The following is an 18,258-nucleotide window of genomic DNA, read 5'->3' as shown; positions in this document are numbered from 1 at the left end:
GACCAGCACCCCACCTTGGTCTGGCGCCCCCGCTCACCTGCTCCACCATCCTGCCGCGGCCAATGCCCACCATGGTCTGCGTGCGCCCCTGGTGGTCAGCACACGTCATAGCGACCAGTTGTTTGGTTGTTCCACTGTTCAGTCCATTTGCATATTAACCTTTTATTATCTAGGTTTGTATTATTTTCCATGGGAGCAACTATAAACCTATTTTGCCCTGCCCTGTATAAAAAATAAACTCTAAAAGCCTGATCAAGTCTACAGTGAATTTTTTCACCTGAACAAGATTTATTTCAATATCGCTAATGGATGCTGGCTGCAACGTTCTTTAGATCTGGCTTTGGTTTTTTATGTGACTTGACTTCTCTGCAACTCCACTTTCCCCTCAAGTGAAATTGAGATATAATGTTTGCATCCTTCTTTACTCACAGACATAATTTCCATTTAAGGAATGTTGGTATAGAAAACCTGTGCAATTATTAATTTTATGACATTAGAGTTAATAAAACAATCATTAAAGAAAAGTGTGTCTTGAAAATTGCCTGAAGCCAATTCCAGACAGCAGGGATGAATCTGGAGTGGCTGAAGGGCATTTCCCCAAACCTGAAAAGAATGCAAAAATGATTGCTTGCTGCCAGACAGCTCAGGGCATCTTAATCTACATGTTTTTGCCTCCCACTGGCCAGACACCTGAACAGCTGTAGGCAAATTTCCCCAATCTGACAATGCTTGTGTATACGGAAACCTTACCCTTTGATGTGTATATCTCTACCTTGCCTTAAGACAAATTGTATTAATAAAAAGCAAGGGGTCCTGAGAGGAGGCGATCTTAGTTTCTTTAGCTAGGCTCCTCTGACTCCCTATAATGCCTTTCAAAAATTATGCTTCGTCTCTGGACTCTTTATTAAGTTACACACAGCCCTTCTCCAGATTGCTGAACCCTTCTAGATGCTGGAACAAGAACCCCGGCAAAAATCAATGAAGACCTCCTAAGCCTGTCACTGCCCCTTGGTGCATGACAGGTGTGAGTTACCTGTCATGTGCATGCTGGTGTTGTGGGTGTTTGCTGAAAGCAGGTTGACTCCCATGGCTCTGGCCCATGCCGAATGGAAGGGAACAGCCGAGAGGAGGGGCAGAGTGTTGTACCACGCCGTGGGGTAGAGGACGCTGTCAACTTGAAACTTTTTTACCATCACCACCGCCGGATCATGGGAAAAAATGTCAAAGCAAGTGAAAATGCCAAACTTCCCGAAAGGAGTGTCAAAAGTCACAACTTCGGAATCCTTCGGAAAATCAAATTGAACTTCAGGTGCAAAAAGGTTGTACTATTAACAATAAACAAACAAGGAGAAAATTAGTCAGGAAACTGCCAAATAGAGGTGATCAATATTCATAAAATCTTTCTTCCATGTATGCTGATGTACATATTTAAAACTGTTACACATAAACATGTGTAAATCATACCAAGTATACCATGTCTATGAGTTTTCTCACTGTGACATTAATAAAAAGCCCATTTTCCTGCAACCAACAAGTCAGCCAATGAAAATGTAACAATGATATTTAAAAGGTGAATGTTTCTGTCTTAAAATCATAGGCTGAATTTTAAAATCTGACAAATTCCAGACTATTGCTTTCCACTGTACTCCTTACCTAAATACCAACAGCACTGTCCATGCAAAGTCTGACGTATGCCTCCCTATGAAACTGCTAGGTTTATACACATGAAGTCGGTTTAAAATTAATTTAGACAATGTAATGTCTAACCCTCCTTAGTTATTAAGCCATTAATAATTTTTTCAGCCTGATTATTGCTCCAAAATGCCACTTCACCTGGGCTCAAGAGTGCAGCACATGTTTTGCTCAGGTTTTGATGTGGCCTGATTGTGCACATGCGTGTTCTCTCATTAAGGATCCTGTGCTCCCTCCCTGGATGTGCAGCCCACCCTCCGTCTTGCAGGGATCAGCTCAGGAAGGCATGTGGCCTAATTGGAGCCAAAGGCATGATGGAGTTTTCGCAGGGTTTCTTAGAGAAATACATTCTCCTCTGGATGTTGTTGCTATAAGGATGTGAGCCTCACATTGAGCAGGTGTGAAGCTTCTAAAAGACTGAAAAAATGAAACTGTAGCCAAGGACCAAGAGTGCTGGAGAGATGGATGACATCTTTTGTGCCTTTGCAGAACAGTCTACATCTGAAACTAGAGCTACCTTTTCTATGATTTCTGTTTTTTCAGGTACATAGCAAGGAAATTTCTTTCTTTCTTTCTTTCTTTTTTTTTTTTTTTTTTTGGAGGAATTCAGCCAATTTCAGTGAGGATTTTCTAGTAATGCAATTAAAAAAAAGTTATAATGGAATGAATGACTAAAGCTTAGTACTCAATGTTAACAAATTGGGCCCAAAAGCTAACTCTAGTATTAAATCAGGGATAAAACAGAGCATTTCTCCTTCTTTCCTCACAGAATATTAAAAACTTTGTGAAGCTAACTTAAAACCCAAACCCATATCTAAAACTAAAGTAAATTAAATATTTTTCAACTAAAATGTAATAACTAAGAAATGTTTTCTAGGCAGCTCTCTCACCTACACTGAAAAGACAAGTATACATACATTCCACAAACAAACAGAAGAAGTCAATCAAGTTTCTCTGAGACACAAATAGATCTCACCTTATGGTAGCGCGCCACCAGTTTTCCTTGAGAGTCAAACACCACATCAGTGTTGTACTGGTATCGACCGTCAGGGGGACACTGGGGGTCACTGGCATCGCACGGCTTCTTGTCCCCAATATTTGCCACGACGTAGATAGAGTTGTCCTTGGCCAGGCAGCTGAGCCTGACTTGCACCGGGGCATAGCCAAACCTAATTCAATAGATATTGCTTTAAACTTTCCATTATTTTAGCGATTTCTGAACTTTCAAAGTGATACTTTATTTGCCTGTTACATATAACACAACAGCTCTAGGTTAAGAATCAACAGAAAAGATTAAGAAACTCACATGCAATATAGATGTCATCTTTATCAAAGCTAACCTTTTTCATTGTGCCAAACTCCAGACTGCAGTGAGAGAGGGAAGCACAGAAAAGACGGTGGAGGAAAAAGAGAAGCACACTTTCTCTTATAAAGTACTCCCAGGAAGGCAAACGCAGGGCTTGAAATTTAACAGACTCTTCTAATGGGGAGGACCCTTTCTATCACTTAAGCCATAGTCACACTAGGAGACTGTAAATAGCTGGCCCTATATAAATCATCTTCTACAGAGAACGAATGCAGCAGTTAGTACTGAAATATACACTGAGTGGCCAGATTATTATGACCACCCCATCAGTACTTTGCTAGGCCACCTTTTGCCTTCACTACTGCGGTGATTTTTTTTTTTTTTAATGTAAATAACTCTGGGTTACAAATTCAATTTTTTAAATGTATTTTATCGATTTTTTTTTACAGAGAGGAAGGGAGAGAAATAGAGAGTTAGAAACATCGATGAGAGAGAAACATCGAACAGCTGCCTTCTGCACACCCCTATTGGGGATGTGCCCGAAACCTAGGTACATGCCCTTGACCAGAATCGAACCTGGGACCCTTCAGTCCGCAGGCCGATGCTCTATCCACTGAGCCAAACCGGTTAGGACTACGGCGATTCTTCTTGGCATTGATTCCATGAGATGTTGAAAGGTGATGCGAGGAATCTGGCACCATGCCTGATGAATGGCACTGCCCAGTTCTGTGAGATTTGATGGTTGTGGAACAGCTGCCTGATGGCTCTTTTAACTTCGTCCCACAGATGCTCAATTGGATTGAGATCTGGTGATTGGGGGGGCAACCTAAGCAAGGTAAAGTCTCCCTCATGTTCTTGAAACCACTCCTGCACAATACGAGCACCGTGGCATGGCGCATTGTCTTGTTGGAAGAAGCCATCTCCATTGGGATATGCCATCAACATGATAGGATGAATTTGATCAGCAACGATACTTAGGTATGTTGTGCTATTCAAACGTTTATAATGATCTGGCCCTCTAGCAACTTCAGCGTGAAATTATAGCTAATTTGCCTACAAACATCAGGTGGTCATAATAATATGGCATATATATATATATATATATATATATATATATATATATATATTTTTTTTTTTAAGAAGTAAGAAAATAAAGGACCAGGAAAAAAACAGCACTTCACTATTCTGACTCAGTTTCTTCAATCTGTCAATGCAACACACACCCTAAGATAAATACAGACTATAAAACTGCTTTTCAAAGTAATGTCAAAGCCATTCACATCAGCATTAAATATCTAGGATATTTATCCTAGAAATGAGAAGGAATTGAGATGATGAAACAGGTGGAGTGACAGCTGGCCTCATGTACTTGGAAGGCTCTAATTTGGAGATGAGTCATAGACATTAACATACTATAGAGGCGATACAAAGACCAAAAAAAGTTGTAGAGAGATTTCAGCAGAAAATAAAATACAAAATATTTAGCAACCAGAACATGCTGTCAAAGAGGTGGATTCACTCGTCACTGGAAATTTCAAATATAATATGGTGCGTTCAGGCCCTCAGAGGACATTCCGTTAGAATGGACAATGGAAATGGCTGCACTGAGTTCCAGCCATGCTAATTACCAGTGGTGAGAGTGTAAGCCCCCCTTTACCTCATATTTTAAATGGAAATAGTTATTCCTGCTACATAAATTGAATGAAATAATGTACTGTTCCTGGGGCCAATTAGGTGCTCAATAAATGAGTAATGGCCATTACAGATTTTGTAACTACAAGAAGACAAGACAGCCCAGGAAACTGAGACCTGGTTCCTTTAGAGGCCATTCAGGCTTTCTCCATGACCTCTCAGCCCTTCTGCAATTAATGTTAAGCGAATCTTTTAATGGAAAGAACAGCTTTATGACTATTGTTTTAGACCATTTATTTTATTTTCAAAAAAAATAGGGCATATTGTCAACATTCATATTTATTAAGGCCATATCTAAAAATAACGACTCTTGACTTAAAACCTCTATTTGACATTTTAAAGGGAGATTCTAACCCTAAGTCTCCCCGACAATTAACTGTAGAAGGAGAAAAGGCTATAGCAAAAATAGAACAGGCCATCAATAAACAGCAACTACAGTATCTAGATTATTCCAAATCTTGGGCCTTAATTATTCTAGCCACTAAATATACTCCTACAGGATGCTTGTGGCAGGAAGGACCATTAGAATGGATACATTTACCTGTCACTCCTAGGAAGATTGTACCACCCTATCCCTCCCTAGTGGCCACTCTCATTATCAAAGGTAGACGACGCAGTATCGAACTCTTTGGAAGAGAAGTTACTGAGATAATAATACCTTATAAAAGAGAACAATTAGACACACTATTACAATTTGAAGAAGAGTGGCAAATAGCTATAGGTAACTTCCCAGGACAAATTTTACATCATTTGCCAAGATCACCTATATTGCAATTTCTCTCCCTACATCCGTTTATATTTCCTATTAAATGTTCAAAAGAACCATTATCACCTCCTGCCTCCTTAGTATTCACAGATGGTTCCTCTAATGGTAGGGCAGTAACAATCATTGACTCAATAACCCATGTTCAACAAACTCTAGAGACGTCAGCTCAGAGAACAGAGCTTTTGGCAGTCATTTATGCTTTTGAACAATTGCAACAGGTTCCCTTTAACTTGTACACTGACTCTCAATATATAGTTAAATTATTTCCTCATATTGAGACCGCCTCTCTCCCACAAGGAAGAACAGCCATTTTCTCTTTGTTAACTCAGCTACAAACTTGCATTCACAAACGAGAAAAGGCTTTCTATATTGGACATATTAGAGCTCATTCCTGCCTACCAGGACCCGTAAGCGAAGGAAATTATCAGGCGGATTTACTAACTTGCCCAGTAGTTTGTACAGCTCTAGAAGAAGCCCGGCGGTCTCATGCCATTCACCATCAAAATGCTTCTGCTCTCCGTCTATATTATCGCATATCTAGAGAAGCTGCTCGAAGTATTGTGCGTGACTGCGGCCATTGTCCTACTCATTTTCCTAGCCCTGCTACTGGAGTTAATCCAAGAGGACTTAGACCCTGTGACTTATGGCAGATGGATATTACTCATGTCCCATCTTTTGGCAAACTTTGCTATGTGCATGTTTGTATTGATACCTTTTCTCATGTTATCCTTGCTTCTGCACGTACAGGAGAAACCTTTAAAGATGTAAGTCAACATCTATTCCAATGCTTTTCCTACCTAGGAATACCAAGGGCACTTAAAACTGACAAGGGGCCTGCCTATACCTCTAGAGCTTTTAAAAACTTATGCTCTACATTCGGCATCGCACATACTACAGTAATACCCTACAATCCTCAAGGCCAAGCAATAGTAGAAAGGGCTCACCAAACTTTAAAAACACAAATTAAAAAATTACAAGAAAATGAGTTTAAATATTCCTCTCCTCATCATGTTCTACAACATGCTCAATTTGTAATTAATATACTAAATGTAGATTCTGAGGGAAATTCCCCGATGTACAGGCATTGGAACCCTGATCTAATTAAACCTAAAGCCCTCGTCAAATGGAGAGACTTGCTTACAGGAGCCTGGAAGGGACCTGATGTACTTTTAACCCAGGGGAGAGGATATGCTTGTATATTTCCACAGGACGCAGACTCACCTGTGTGGATTCCAGACCATCTAGTCCGACCTTATGTCTCACCGCCCGCCATCTCTGCCTCATCATAGCACACCTGACCAGTGCCTGTCTGCAGCAGATGTGCAGCCCTGAGCTGGAACAATCTGTCCATTGGGAGGATCACATGTGCCTCCGTTTTGTCTTTCCACATGTCCCAGCTTTGCCCCACATCTCCTTTCCTTTTTCCTTTTTTTAAAATCTAACTACTTGTTTGCTGGTTCTTTGGCCTTTCTCCTTCTTTCCTGAACACAGCGTTTTCTAGAATCTCCCTACCCTACTGTTCCAGGAAGGGCATCTCCCTTTTATGCCGTGACTAGGGGTGTTTGGTATATGCCCCATACATGGAGTTGTCTTGTGCCAAGAGCCTGACATCTTGGGCTGAGAAAGCCCTGTTCCAGGACTCTCCTTTGTCCTGTATTGGCGCCTCTTACCCTTGTGCCAAGGGGGACCCTCTTCTTACAATCCAATTGCCCATAGCTGTTGCCTGAGCTCTCTGTTCATGCTGAGGTTGAAGCCTCATGGTGGCTGGTACCATGGATCTGTCTCTGGCCCAATGGCGTAAGCTGGGCCCTCTCTAGAGAAGAAACCTGAGTTCCCTATGATCAATGCCAGAGCCCCGCCAGCAGGCGAGGGAATCCAAAGGCAGTTGCTGGGCATGGAGGCCAGAGGGACATAGGCTATCAAGGAGACAAAACTGAACCTCACATCACCCTACTTGGCCCAGAGATGGCTGGTAGTCAACGACGGGTAAGACTCCACAGGGTGGGGCAACCTAAGACAGGCACAGTCGGGGGCCAGTAGGAGAAAACTTGGGGTGCAACAAAGGTGGGGCACAGGCCCCCCTCCCCAATGGTGCAGGGGCTTGAACACTCGCCCCTTCTGAGGAAGGTCTCCTGTCCCCATGGCTGCTTCCTGCTTCCCATGCCCAGCTCAGATCGGGACCCAGGTAAAGACAGAGACTGGCTGACAGCAGCTGCCCTCTCACTGCAACAGGACTTGTTTCCCATTTCTACCTGGGACCACAGGGAAAGGGGAAGCTGAAGGAAAGGACTCTGTCAGGATGCTGCCTTCTTCCCTTTCTTCTCCCTCTTTTTTCTAAACACTTCCATGCCTTGTAGTTCTTTTGCTTTCTCTTCTTTTTCTACTACCCTCCATTTTCCATATCAGCTGGATCCAGAGGGCACAGCTTACTCCTCCTCGGACATCGACACCACCATCAACCACGGCCCTGATGGACCCTTTGATACAGCCCTTCAACTTGCTGACGCTTCGGGAAGCCTGTCGCCAGTGACGCCGCCCGCTAGCCAGACCAACAAAGACAATCAAACCAACAACTTGAGGACAGCTGAAATCCCTTGACTGAAGAGGCTGGCAACCTTCTACAGGAATGGGACTCCTTCTGCGCTCCATCCACTATGTTTATAGCTATGCTCACTATCATTGCTTGCCACTCTTCTTCCGAGACTTAAATGGCCCAATCTGAGAGGTGGCCACTGATTTGCATGCGTGATCATTTAAAAAATAAAAAGGGGGGAATTTGCCGGAAGCCGGTCCATCCTTGCTGCTTGACACAGTTGCTGCAGGAAAGAAACATCTGCACAGCATATGTTTCAAGGGACCTGGCGTATATAGCATACTGTTCTTAATATGTTTGCTCCCCTTAGCGCTGTGTGTTTTAACCAAGGTCACCTCTCTGAGAAAGGTTGTTTCCCCAGGTAGGAATTTTTCCCTGAAGTCAGGGAGGGGATGAAACTCCTTAACTAAGTGCCAGGCGGGTAGTTAATCACTACAAACAATCATGCTTAAGCTACATAATCTTTACTCCCTGGAATGGAGATAAGAAACGCCCTAACCTTTGTAATAGAAATTGACAGGATTAAAATCAACTGGGATAAATACGGATGTAACAAGACAATAAACAGCAGAACCTCTCTGGAGATCGAGACCAGAACTTGGCTGGAGATCCTGGCTAGGCTGCTGATCAACTGAACGCTGTCTCCGTGTCATTTCTTCTTCACCGACTCCGTCTACGCCTTTGGGAACCCCTGGACCTGCTGGGGTTGGACCCCGGCATAATACAATTATTATATAACTTGTTTAATTTTTATTTTCTTGGCTAAATAATTAGGGTACTTTAATATTTCCAATTAGCTCCTCATGAGAAAAGCCCAAGGAAGCATGAGACATGTCAGTATTCTAATTGATAGTATTTCAACTTGGAAAAAACAACCACATGGTCCCTCTATTATCTCTTTTAAGCATAAATATTACTAGGGAAGAAACAACCGTTTTTTGTGTCATTTTTTTTACCAACATTACCATTATGTTAAGTACTAGATTTCTCCTTTTTACAACTCAGAGCTGCAAACTTGTCATATGAATATGTGTCTGCAAGACCAATAATGTTAAAGCTTCATCAGTCACCTACCTTCTCAACTGAAAAATAATTAGTTAGATATTAACTAGGCTTCCAGACATCTTTCCCCTGGGAAAGTTCGTTTAATCAGTTCAGGCAAAAAGGGCGTGTTTAGTATAAGTCTCTTGAATGACTGCAAATTATGAGTCCTTCCTGCTCTGGGAAAAGCTCCAAAATCAAGTAAACATTGAGTCATGGTTACTGGTTCCTGTAAACACAGACTGTGACATTCAGAGAATATTTTGCCAGAGGTAGAAATCCCAGGGCGAGATTTGGCTCACATAGTAGAGCTCCCACGTTGCGGCATTGGAGAATTCTAATCAATTTCCAATAGTCCAAATTATTTAAGTTCCTCTTTTTGTGCAATAGATATAGTTCTGAACAGATGCATGTAAATTTAAAATTAGCAAATTAAATAACTTTTTAATACATTGGTTTTGCCATTTAAAGGAATTATATATGAACTATTTTTAAAAATAAGTACACCTAACATGATCTATTTCATACATCTTTCTTATGCTTTATACCGTTTTAAAAAAGATAGTTAAGTCTAAACTACCACTATAAATAATTGCTAGAATTTCTCAAAGGACAAGAAAACAAAGACGTTTAGATTCTGTTCCTTCTGTTGGCAAGAGTAATAGTGATAGCTAAGTGGATTGGGCATGAGACTGTACAGGTTCCATGTGTATTTCTTCACTTGACACTCTTGTCTACTCTGTAAGGGAAGTAGGAGAAGAAATGTTATTATCCCTGTTTTACAGATAAAGAAACAGAGACCTCTAGCACTTAGGTGATATGCCCCACATCACTCAGCTAGAAGGTGATAGAATGTGGTCTCAGAAAAAGCACTTCCTTTTTCAAGACTGCAGTTTCCACTCACCATACTGATTACGTCTCAAATGATAACAATACCAAAGCTCTTTGAGCCCGGCCAGCATGGCTCAGTGACTGAGTGGCAACCTATGAATCAGGAGATTCCTGGTCAGGGCACATGCCCGGGTTGTGGGCTCAATCCCCAGTGTGGGGTGTGCAGGAGGCAGCTGATCAATGACTCTCTCAACATTGATGTTTCTATCTTTTTCTCCCTCTCTCTTCCTCTCTGAAATAAATAAAAATACATTTTTTAAAAAGCTCTTTGAAAACATAGCCTCTTCATCTTTTATACCATTCTTACAAAGGAGGCATGTGTTCATGGGTGAACCTATCTACTTACATTTGGAACATAAACAAATCCCAGATGTCACAATTTTCCCACTTCGTTGAAACCCAGCTAAGCTCATCTATTATAAAACCATGCATATACATACTATACTACTCATCAAAGAAAACTGCAATAAATAACCAACCAATCATCATCATTTCAAGTCATTTACCAAACAGGAGGCATGTGCCAGAAGGCACACCTTATGAAGCATTAGAGGCATCTAGGTCCAATGTCAGAGATGGATTATTTGTCAGCAAGAACATTAGGCGAGCTTACTGAATTTGCTGTTGGTATTTTACAATATCACAATGTTTTGTTCAAAAATCAAAGAGTAATGACATTACCTCTGAGGGTCTGTACATGGAATCCAGTTTACTTCCGGGCGTGGGATATCCTCCAGATAGGGGTAAATGGTCTCCCTTGTGAAGACCCAGCCGTAAATTCCATCTTCTGGGGTCACAATGATATGAGCACCCTACCCAAACCAGAGGGAACAAAGAACTTTCTCATCAATTCTGAACACTCACACCTCTTCAAGTTTCAAATTTCCTTTGCAATATCCCAGGCAGCATAAAAAGGGCAATACCTGCGTGGCCGCCAGTTTAACTGCTTTCTCAAGAACATCTATATTCTTGCTCATCAGGAGCAAAGCTTCTTCTTCTGAAACAGGTGTTTCTGTTCTGTTTGGTAATATAACCGCATGCTCATACACTGCAGCAATAAACGTGTCCAGCGCGCCAACACTCAGGACAAAGAAGGCAAAAGGTGCCACATATTTTGGAAAATAGGATGTAATCATAGCTACAATTTAGTGCTCTTGGATAAACTCAGACTCTTAGATTGTGTATCACTGGAAAAAATTTTATGTTAAAGCCCTGTCTGCTACCAGCTATTTATATTTCTCACGAATGTATTACACAATTGCACAGAACACATTGTACAGCCTTGAGAAAAGATGTTGCCCAAGAAAACTGACAGCCAGGATTACACAATTGGATTGACTCAAGTGTGCAGCGCTGCTGTTGACAATGTTCAGAGGGCGATCGAACGCCAAAGGAGGAATTAAGGAGCCAATCAGATGAGTCCACCTCAGTCTAAAGCTCTTTTCTTTTAGCAAAATATATTTTCCTGGGAGTTCAGTGTTTCCATTAATAGGGCTAATATTAGGACCATTGTAGTAGGCAAGCATCATAATAACAATATGTTGAAAACTTATGTTCATAACTGTGACAGACACTGAACAGAGTACAAAGCAAGTCCCAGTTTTAAGAGCTCACAAAATGGCAAAAGGAGGAAGAGTTCTATACGTGCTAATGTCTGGGCTCACTTGTTCTCTTTTTTAAAGATATTTTTACTGATTTTAGAGAGGAAGGGAGAGGGAGAGAGAGAAACATTGATGAGAGAGAATCATTGATGAGAATCATTCAACCCAGGCATATGCCCTGACTGGGAATTGAACCGTGACCTCCTGGATCATAGGTGGATGCTCAACCACTGAGCCACACCGGCTGGGCTGGGCTCACTTGTTCCTGATCAGAGGTCCTGAGTTTTTGCATCATAAGAGGATATCAGCAGAAACCACAGTTGCCAGTTTCTCTTGAAAAGACTGCCTAATAGTCTAGAATACTGGAATTTTATCTGAACAGTGTAAAATATAGATAGCCTATCACACGGTCAATGATGGTGAATGATCCCTGGGTTGATCTGATAAACATAGATGGCTTTTAAGTGACTAGTGGGTGGAGAATGTATACAGCATGGACACGCTGGTTAAAGGGAAGATTAATGTCTCCAGGGGGACACAGTGTGACATTTCCTCATGTTAGTCAGGACGGCACATAATTTAAAACTTTCGAATTGCTGTCCTGGCCCATGTGGTTCAGATGTTTGGAGCAACGTCCTGTGCACCAAAGGGTCACAGGTTCCATTCTTGGTCAGGGCACATACCGAGGTTGTGGATTTGATCCCTGGTCAGGGCTTGTAAGGGAGGCAACTGATTGATGTTTCTCACATCGATGTTTCTATCTCCTTCTCCCTTCCTCTTTCTCTAAAAAGGAAAAAAAAAATTTAAACTTATGAGTTGTTTATTTTTGGGAGTTTTTCATTTAATCTTTTTGGATTGTAGTTAATTGTGTGCAACTGAAACCCCAGAAAACAAAACTGTGGGTAAGGGGGGACAAGTGTATTCAAAATGCTAATTCTGAGATGTGGTCCATGCTCCATGAGGGGTAAGCAAGTTGACTTTGTAATATACAGATAACACTTGGTTTTTTAAAATATTTTTATTGATTTCAGAGAGGAAAGGAGAGAGAGAGAGAAACATCCACGATGAGAGAGAATCATGGATGGGCTGCCTCCTGCATGCCCCTTATTGGGGATTGAGCCCACAACCCAGGTATGTGCCCTGACCCGGAATTGAACCCGGGACCCTTCAGTCTGCAGGCTGACGCTCTACCCACTGAGCCACACCAGCCAGGGCAATACTTGTTATTTTAACAGTTAGAGATTAACACTTATGTTTACTAGGAAATGTATAACTCATCAAATCCAAATCATTCTTGATTTATTTCCACAACTTGCCTATTGGACATCTTTATTCAGTGATGTTGAATTATTCCCTGACCTCTGAACATTTCATGTACTGCTCTACCTAGATGATTATATGCTCATTTTTCCCTGTAATGTCCTTTTCTCCATCTGCCTAAGTTCCAGTTCCTTGAAGAGCTTTCTCAAATCTATTCCAATCCTAAGTGAGATTTCTGAATGCGCTTAGCACTTTTTTCTTGTCCTGGTGAATGTCTCTCACTGCTTGCTGTTATCTTGACCTTTAATTTAAATCTTATACTCATATTTAGCTTTGCAGATGCATGTTTTGTCTTCTTAAAGAGATTAAAAGAAATCCGGAACATTCATGTAAAATAATCTTTGAGTAATGACGCATCCCAGGGTGTGACACCTGGAGGACAAGGAAGTGTCTTACCTATTTCTAAACCTCATCACCCCAGCACATGTGTGACAGGTTGTGAGTCCAATACATGAATAAATGTTGAATGAAGGATTCAGCTACCTGAAAGTCCCATCTATTCCATGTTCGAATGTTGCCAATTTTTAGAACTTTTTCTCTTGCACTGAGACGCAGTTTATTTTGTGTATCTTCTACAGTGTAAACCGATAGATTCCAACCCTGCTCTCTGCTTCTATTAGATAATTCAAAGAGAGTTCTAAATTCTCTCTTAATTCTTATAAATGCCATCCTTATAAATTCCTTAAGTATAAAGGCCACATTATGATTCTCTGTTGCTCTTGTGGAATTTTGTACCATGCTAAGATCTGATGATATCTCAATTTTTTTGCCCAGTTTTGGAATGAATCCCTTTGTTTGAATGTGAGTTCTTTTAAAATGTAAAGTGTTTCTTTCAAGGTTAAATCCCTGATTCTAGAGTCATTATTACTCTCTCTCTCTTACTGTCTGTCTTTCATTCTCTCTCCTTTCTAATCCTCTTCTGATGTAGGGAAACTGGTAAGTTTTGGAGATTTATGTCTTTTGTTTGTTTGTCTGGTTTGGTTCAATAATTGAAAACGCTTAGATTCCAATCATCTTTTCCCACTAACTAAATGTTGTGCCTTCTCCCAGGCCTGCCGGTGAGTTCCATGTGTCCTTATATCCTACAATGATACCCATCAGTGGAAAATTCATTTTAGAAAAATATCTAAGGACAACATGGAAACTGTGTAAAACAGATGGACTGCTTTGAATATTTCAGGTTGAAATTCTCACTCTTGTCTTAATCACCTGCCTTTCTGAATAGAATCAAAAGGAAACATATGGGAATTTCCCCATATTCTCCCAGTCCCCAATACCAGGAAATGTAGCAACTTTTTATTATTTTGAAATCAATAGAAACTTAGAGTAACTATTTTATTTCCAGTGTGGTTACTAATGCCTTCGCTTCATATGTGTATCAGGAATAGGGATTGTGCATGTTATGTAAATTAGGTATTTGTACATCACTTGAATGACAGTTTGAAGTTATTGTGGGATTAAGAAGTTCAGAATCTAAAGTTTTATATTAAAATAAATACAATTCTACTTTAAAATGTATAAGGCACACATTTTCAAGAGAAGTGTTATAGCAGCAATATTCAGATGGCACTGGAGAACCAACAGTCGAGCACTCAGAGGAATCAGAAAAGAAACCTTTTTTTCAAATTTTATTATTTTTTTAATATATTTTTATTGATTTCAGAGAGAAGAAGGGAGATGGAGAGAGAGATTGAAACATCAATGATGGGAATCATTGATCAGCTGCCTCCTGCACACCCCAACTAAGGATCATTGCACGTCATAGCTACTGGGCAAACAGTTGAATGGTTGGATGGTTGCTTAGGCTTTTATATATATAAACTAGGGGCCCAGTGCACGGATTTGTGCACCTTGAAAGGAACTGTGAGCCACGAGGCTGTGGTGGGCACAGGGGCGGGTCTCAGCCCATCCTCCGTGCCCCCACCTGGCCCCGCCTGCTGTGGCCTCCTGTCCCCTTTCTGCCGGCAGTCCTGCTCCTGCTGCCACTCCCATGCACTGACAGTGCGGAGTTATTGGGGCCGGTACCAGCAGCAAGTGTGAGCCCCAAGCGCCCCTGAGGAACAGGGCGAGGTAGAGAAGCCCTCAGGGGCAATCAGGGCTGGCAGCCGCTGCTTGCACCCACTGACAGCACCAAGCGATTGGGACCTGCTGGCAGCGGGTGCGAGTGGGGCTGGTGCCGGTAGCAGGTGCGAGTGCCAGGTGGGACTGTGGCGTGCAGGAGCAAAGAATTTTCAATAACCACCAGAGGCTCACCCCGATGACAGTGACCAGCACCCTGCCTTAGTCTGGCGCCCCCACTCTCCTGCTCCACCATCCCGCCATGGCCAACGCCCGCCATGTTCCGCATGCGCTCCCTGGTGGTCAGTGAACATCTTAGCGACTGGTTGTTCGGTTGTTCAGTTGTTCTGCCATTTGTTCTATTTGCATATTAGCCTTTTATTATATAGGATATGCTTAGTACTACTCTGATCCTAGAATGATTCCTCAATATCTCCTGCCCCTCCAACTCAAATCCCCCACCTCTCCAATCCTTATTGCTGCTCTCTTCTCTGAACTCTTTAAGCACTTGTGGTCAGTAGCCACATTGCTGTTCATTGGTTTTTGTTCCTTTTCTACTGTCTCTCCTACATAATGGATCCTTTTCTACTTCATACCTTCAACTACCTTCTACGAACTAAAAACTACTGTGTCTCTCTATCTTTAGCTCAAACTTTTCTCTTGAAATCCAAGCCTGTCTATCCAACCAGATGGTTCCCACCAAGCATCAGCCTACCTGTTAGCATCCGTACCTATCAACTCTGCCTCCCCTCCTCTCATTATAATGACTGTACATGACCCTCTAAGTTCATCATCTGTCCTTATACACTGGATTCCCAAAGACATTATTCTAGCAATTCTTCTCTCCTAATCTTTACCATCAATTTATTTTTGTCTATTAGGTGATTATCATTAGCATACAATTATCTTGTTCTATCTTCTACCTTAAAAAATAAACAACTCTCTTGATCTGGCATCCCCTTCCATTTCCTGTATGATTCCTCTACTCCATTTTATACCAAAACTCCATTATAGGGCTGTGTATACTCTCTGTCTTAATTCCTTTCCTCCCATCAGGATTTTGACACCATGATTTCACCATCCTGTAAAGGCCACCAATGACCTCCACATTCTATATCCATTATTCAATTTTCAGTCTCATCTTACTTGACATGTTGACAGCATTTACATAGCCACTGCTGTCTCGTTCTTGGGGTGCTTTCTTCCTTCACAGTCTCTTAGTGTTCATCTTTCCTGCTTTGTTTTAGTGGGTTCTTTTGTGTGTGTGTGGGGGGGTTATCCCCTGGTTCCTTCTTATCACCCCTAACCTCTTAACATTGGTATATCTTGGAGCCGGGTTCTTTGAAATGTTTTCCTATCTACCTCACTCCCTAGGTGATTTCATCCATTTCATGGCTTTAAATACCACCTAGGTATTAATGACTCACAGATTTGTACCTGTAGGTCAGACTCTCCTCCTGAACTCCAGACTATTTCCAAAAACAGTCTGTTCAAAATCCCCAATTGGATAAAGACAGATCAGATCAAAATAAACAAAACTGAACTTTTGACCTTCCCCTCCCAACACTCCTGCAGTTTTTCAGATCTAAGTTAATGACTTATTTACTCTTCCAGCTTTTTATGTGAAAGCCCTTGATATTATCCTTACTTCTATCTTTGCCTTTCACTCTACACACAGTTCACTCAGGTGATCTTTAACCTGTAAGTCTTTATGGCCTGGATTATTTCAATACCTCCTTGCTTGGTTTTTGAACCACTACTTCTACTTTTGCTCAACACAGTCAGAGTGATCCTATCAAAATGTAAAATTAATGTGTCACTGCTCAAAACTTTTCAATGGCATCCTACTTCACTTAGAATAAAAAGCCAAGTTCTTGCAATACCTACAAGACTCACTATGATCCAGCCTCCTGTTACTTCTAACGTGAACCCTTGAGATCAAGGATATAAGTGGCCACAAAGCCCATGTTCTCACAGAGGTGCACCCAAAGATCATGATTTTAGCTGCCCTCATGGAGTGAAGAACCTGGCAGGTCAGAGAAAGCCAGACAATGGGACTGCTGCTTTTTTACTGATGACTGGGTGAGAGGTCATGACAACGTGCCTGGGACTGTCACTATACTACCGTTGAACGCTTCCACCTTTTGTTTATTAATTACATCATCAGGTTCACTTAAGATGATTTCAGTGCAGCAGGCTGGGCCATGCTCACCATATTCATCAATAAAAGAAAGGACAGATAAATATTGTTTCATCCATTGTATCAGGCAATGCGCAACCAGAAAAATAGAATCCACACTGGTTATTTTAAGAGAATTTAATACTGGGTTTTGGTTACACAGGTATTTGATGAATGAAAGACAAAAAAAAACACACAAAACAAAACAAAAAAAACACTGGGATAACACAGCAACTACAGAAAGCAGCTACCATTTCTGGTATTTGTAAACAAAAGGAAGAGGAGGGTGTTAGAAGCTAGCTTTCCAGAGGACCCTGGGGAGCTAAGGCTCAGCCCCCTAAGGAGAGGGCCCTCTCCAGCTGGTGCTGATGAACCAAGTCCTCAGAAGAGGACCCATGTAGCTGGGACTCAAATCTCTTGAGGAGGCACGTGCTGGTGCTGGTATGTTTGAAGGAGGGCAATGACTTTGGGTGTGAGAGTATGGGAAAAACGGAAAACTAGAACCAAGTGCTACTGGACCAAAATAGTGCTATTAGGTACAAAAACTGTTGAGGAGACAACACTGATAGGTGAGCAAACAGAAAGGAGTACGCCTTTTCTCTCTTCTTCTATTCTTCCATATTCCTCTAACGCTCCCCTATTGGAGAACTGACAGGGAGTCATCTGGCAAAGAAGTATGTTTGCCTAAACCCAGCCCCAGAATCACAAAGAATATAGAAGGGTGGGTTGGCTTCTTAATAGCTTAATAACTGACACATTCATATAATTGTACATCATATAGCAGTGAAAATGCATGAAATAGAGCAATGCTTATTTACATGGATTAAGTTTGCAGTGTTCAATATAAAAATAAGAACTATGCAGAATGTTATGTATAATTTGATACCATATATATATACACACAAAAACAAAATAGTAATAAGTAGGGCTATGTACATATGTAATAAACTACCAAGACATCCTGGGAATGATCTAGAAAAATATTAGGATGTTGATTTCCTCTGGTGGAAGAAAAAAGGGGAAAGGAGGAGAATGTGATCAGAGGACGATACAAAAGATGCCACTCTATTCATAACCTGTTATTGTACAACTGAGCAGTGGGTACACAGATGACTAATA

At 41.4% G+C, this 18,258-nt stretch overlaps 1 protein-coding gene across 1 annotated transcript in view; it reads right to left on the bottom strand.

The window, feature by feature from the left end:
• Positions 1–11,117, bottom strand: part of LOC308520864 (uncharacterized protein) — a gene marked incomplete at its 5' end in the record, with an annotated part of 41,840 nt that extends 30,723 nt beyond the window's left edge. The window contains 4 exons of the mRNA XM_081093569.1: positions 1,034–1,325; positions 2,669–2,861; positions 10,663–10,793; positions 10,905–11,117. Of these exons, the coding sequence (XP_080949695.1) occupies positions 1,034–1,325; positions 2,669–2,861; positions 10,663–10,793; positions 10,905–11,117 (829 nt within the window). The remainder of the gene's footprint in view (positions 1–1,033; positions 1,326–2,668; positions 2,862–10,662; positions 10,794–10,904) is intronic.
• Positions 11,118–18,258: the final 7,141 nt, after the last annotated feature.

This window comes from Myotis nattereri (genome assembly GCF_964212035.1).
Source record: "Myotis nattereri genome assembly, chromosome: 6".
Lineage (NCBI taxonomy): Eukaryota > Metazoa > Chordata > Mammalia > Chiroptera > Vespertilionidae > Myotis > Myotis nattereri.
This window is presented reverse-complemented; position numbering and strand designations above follow the sequence as displayed.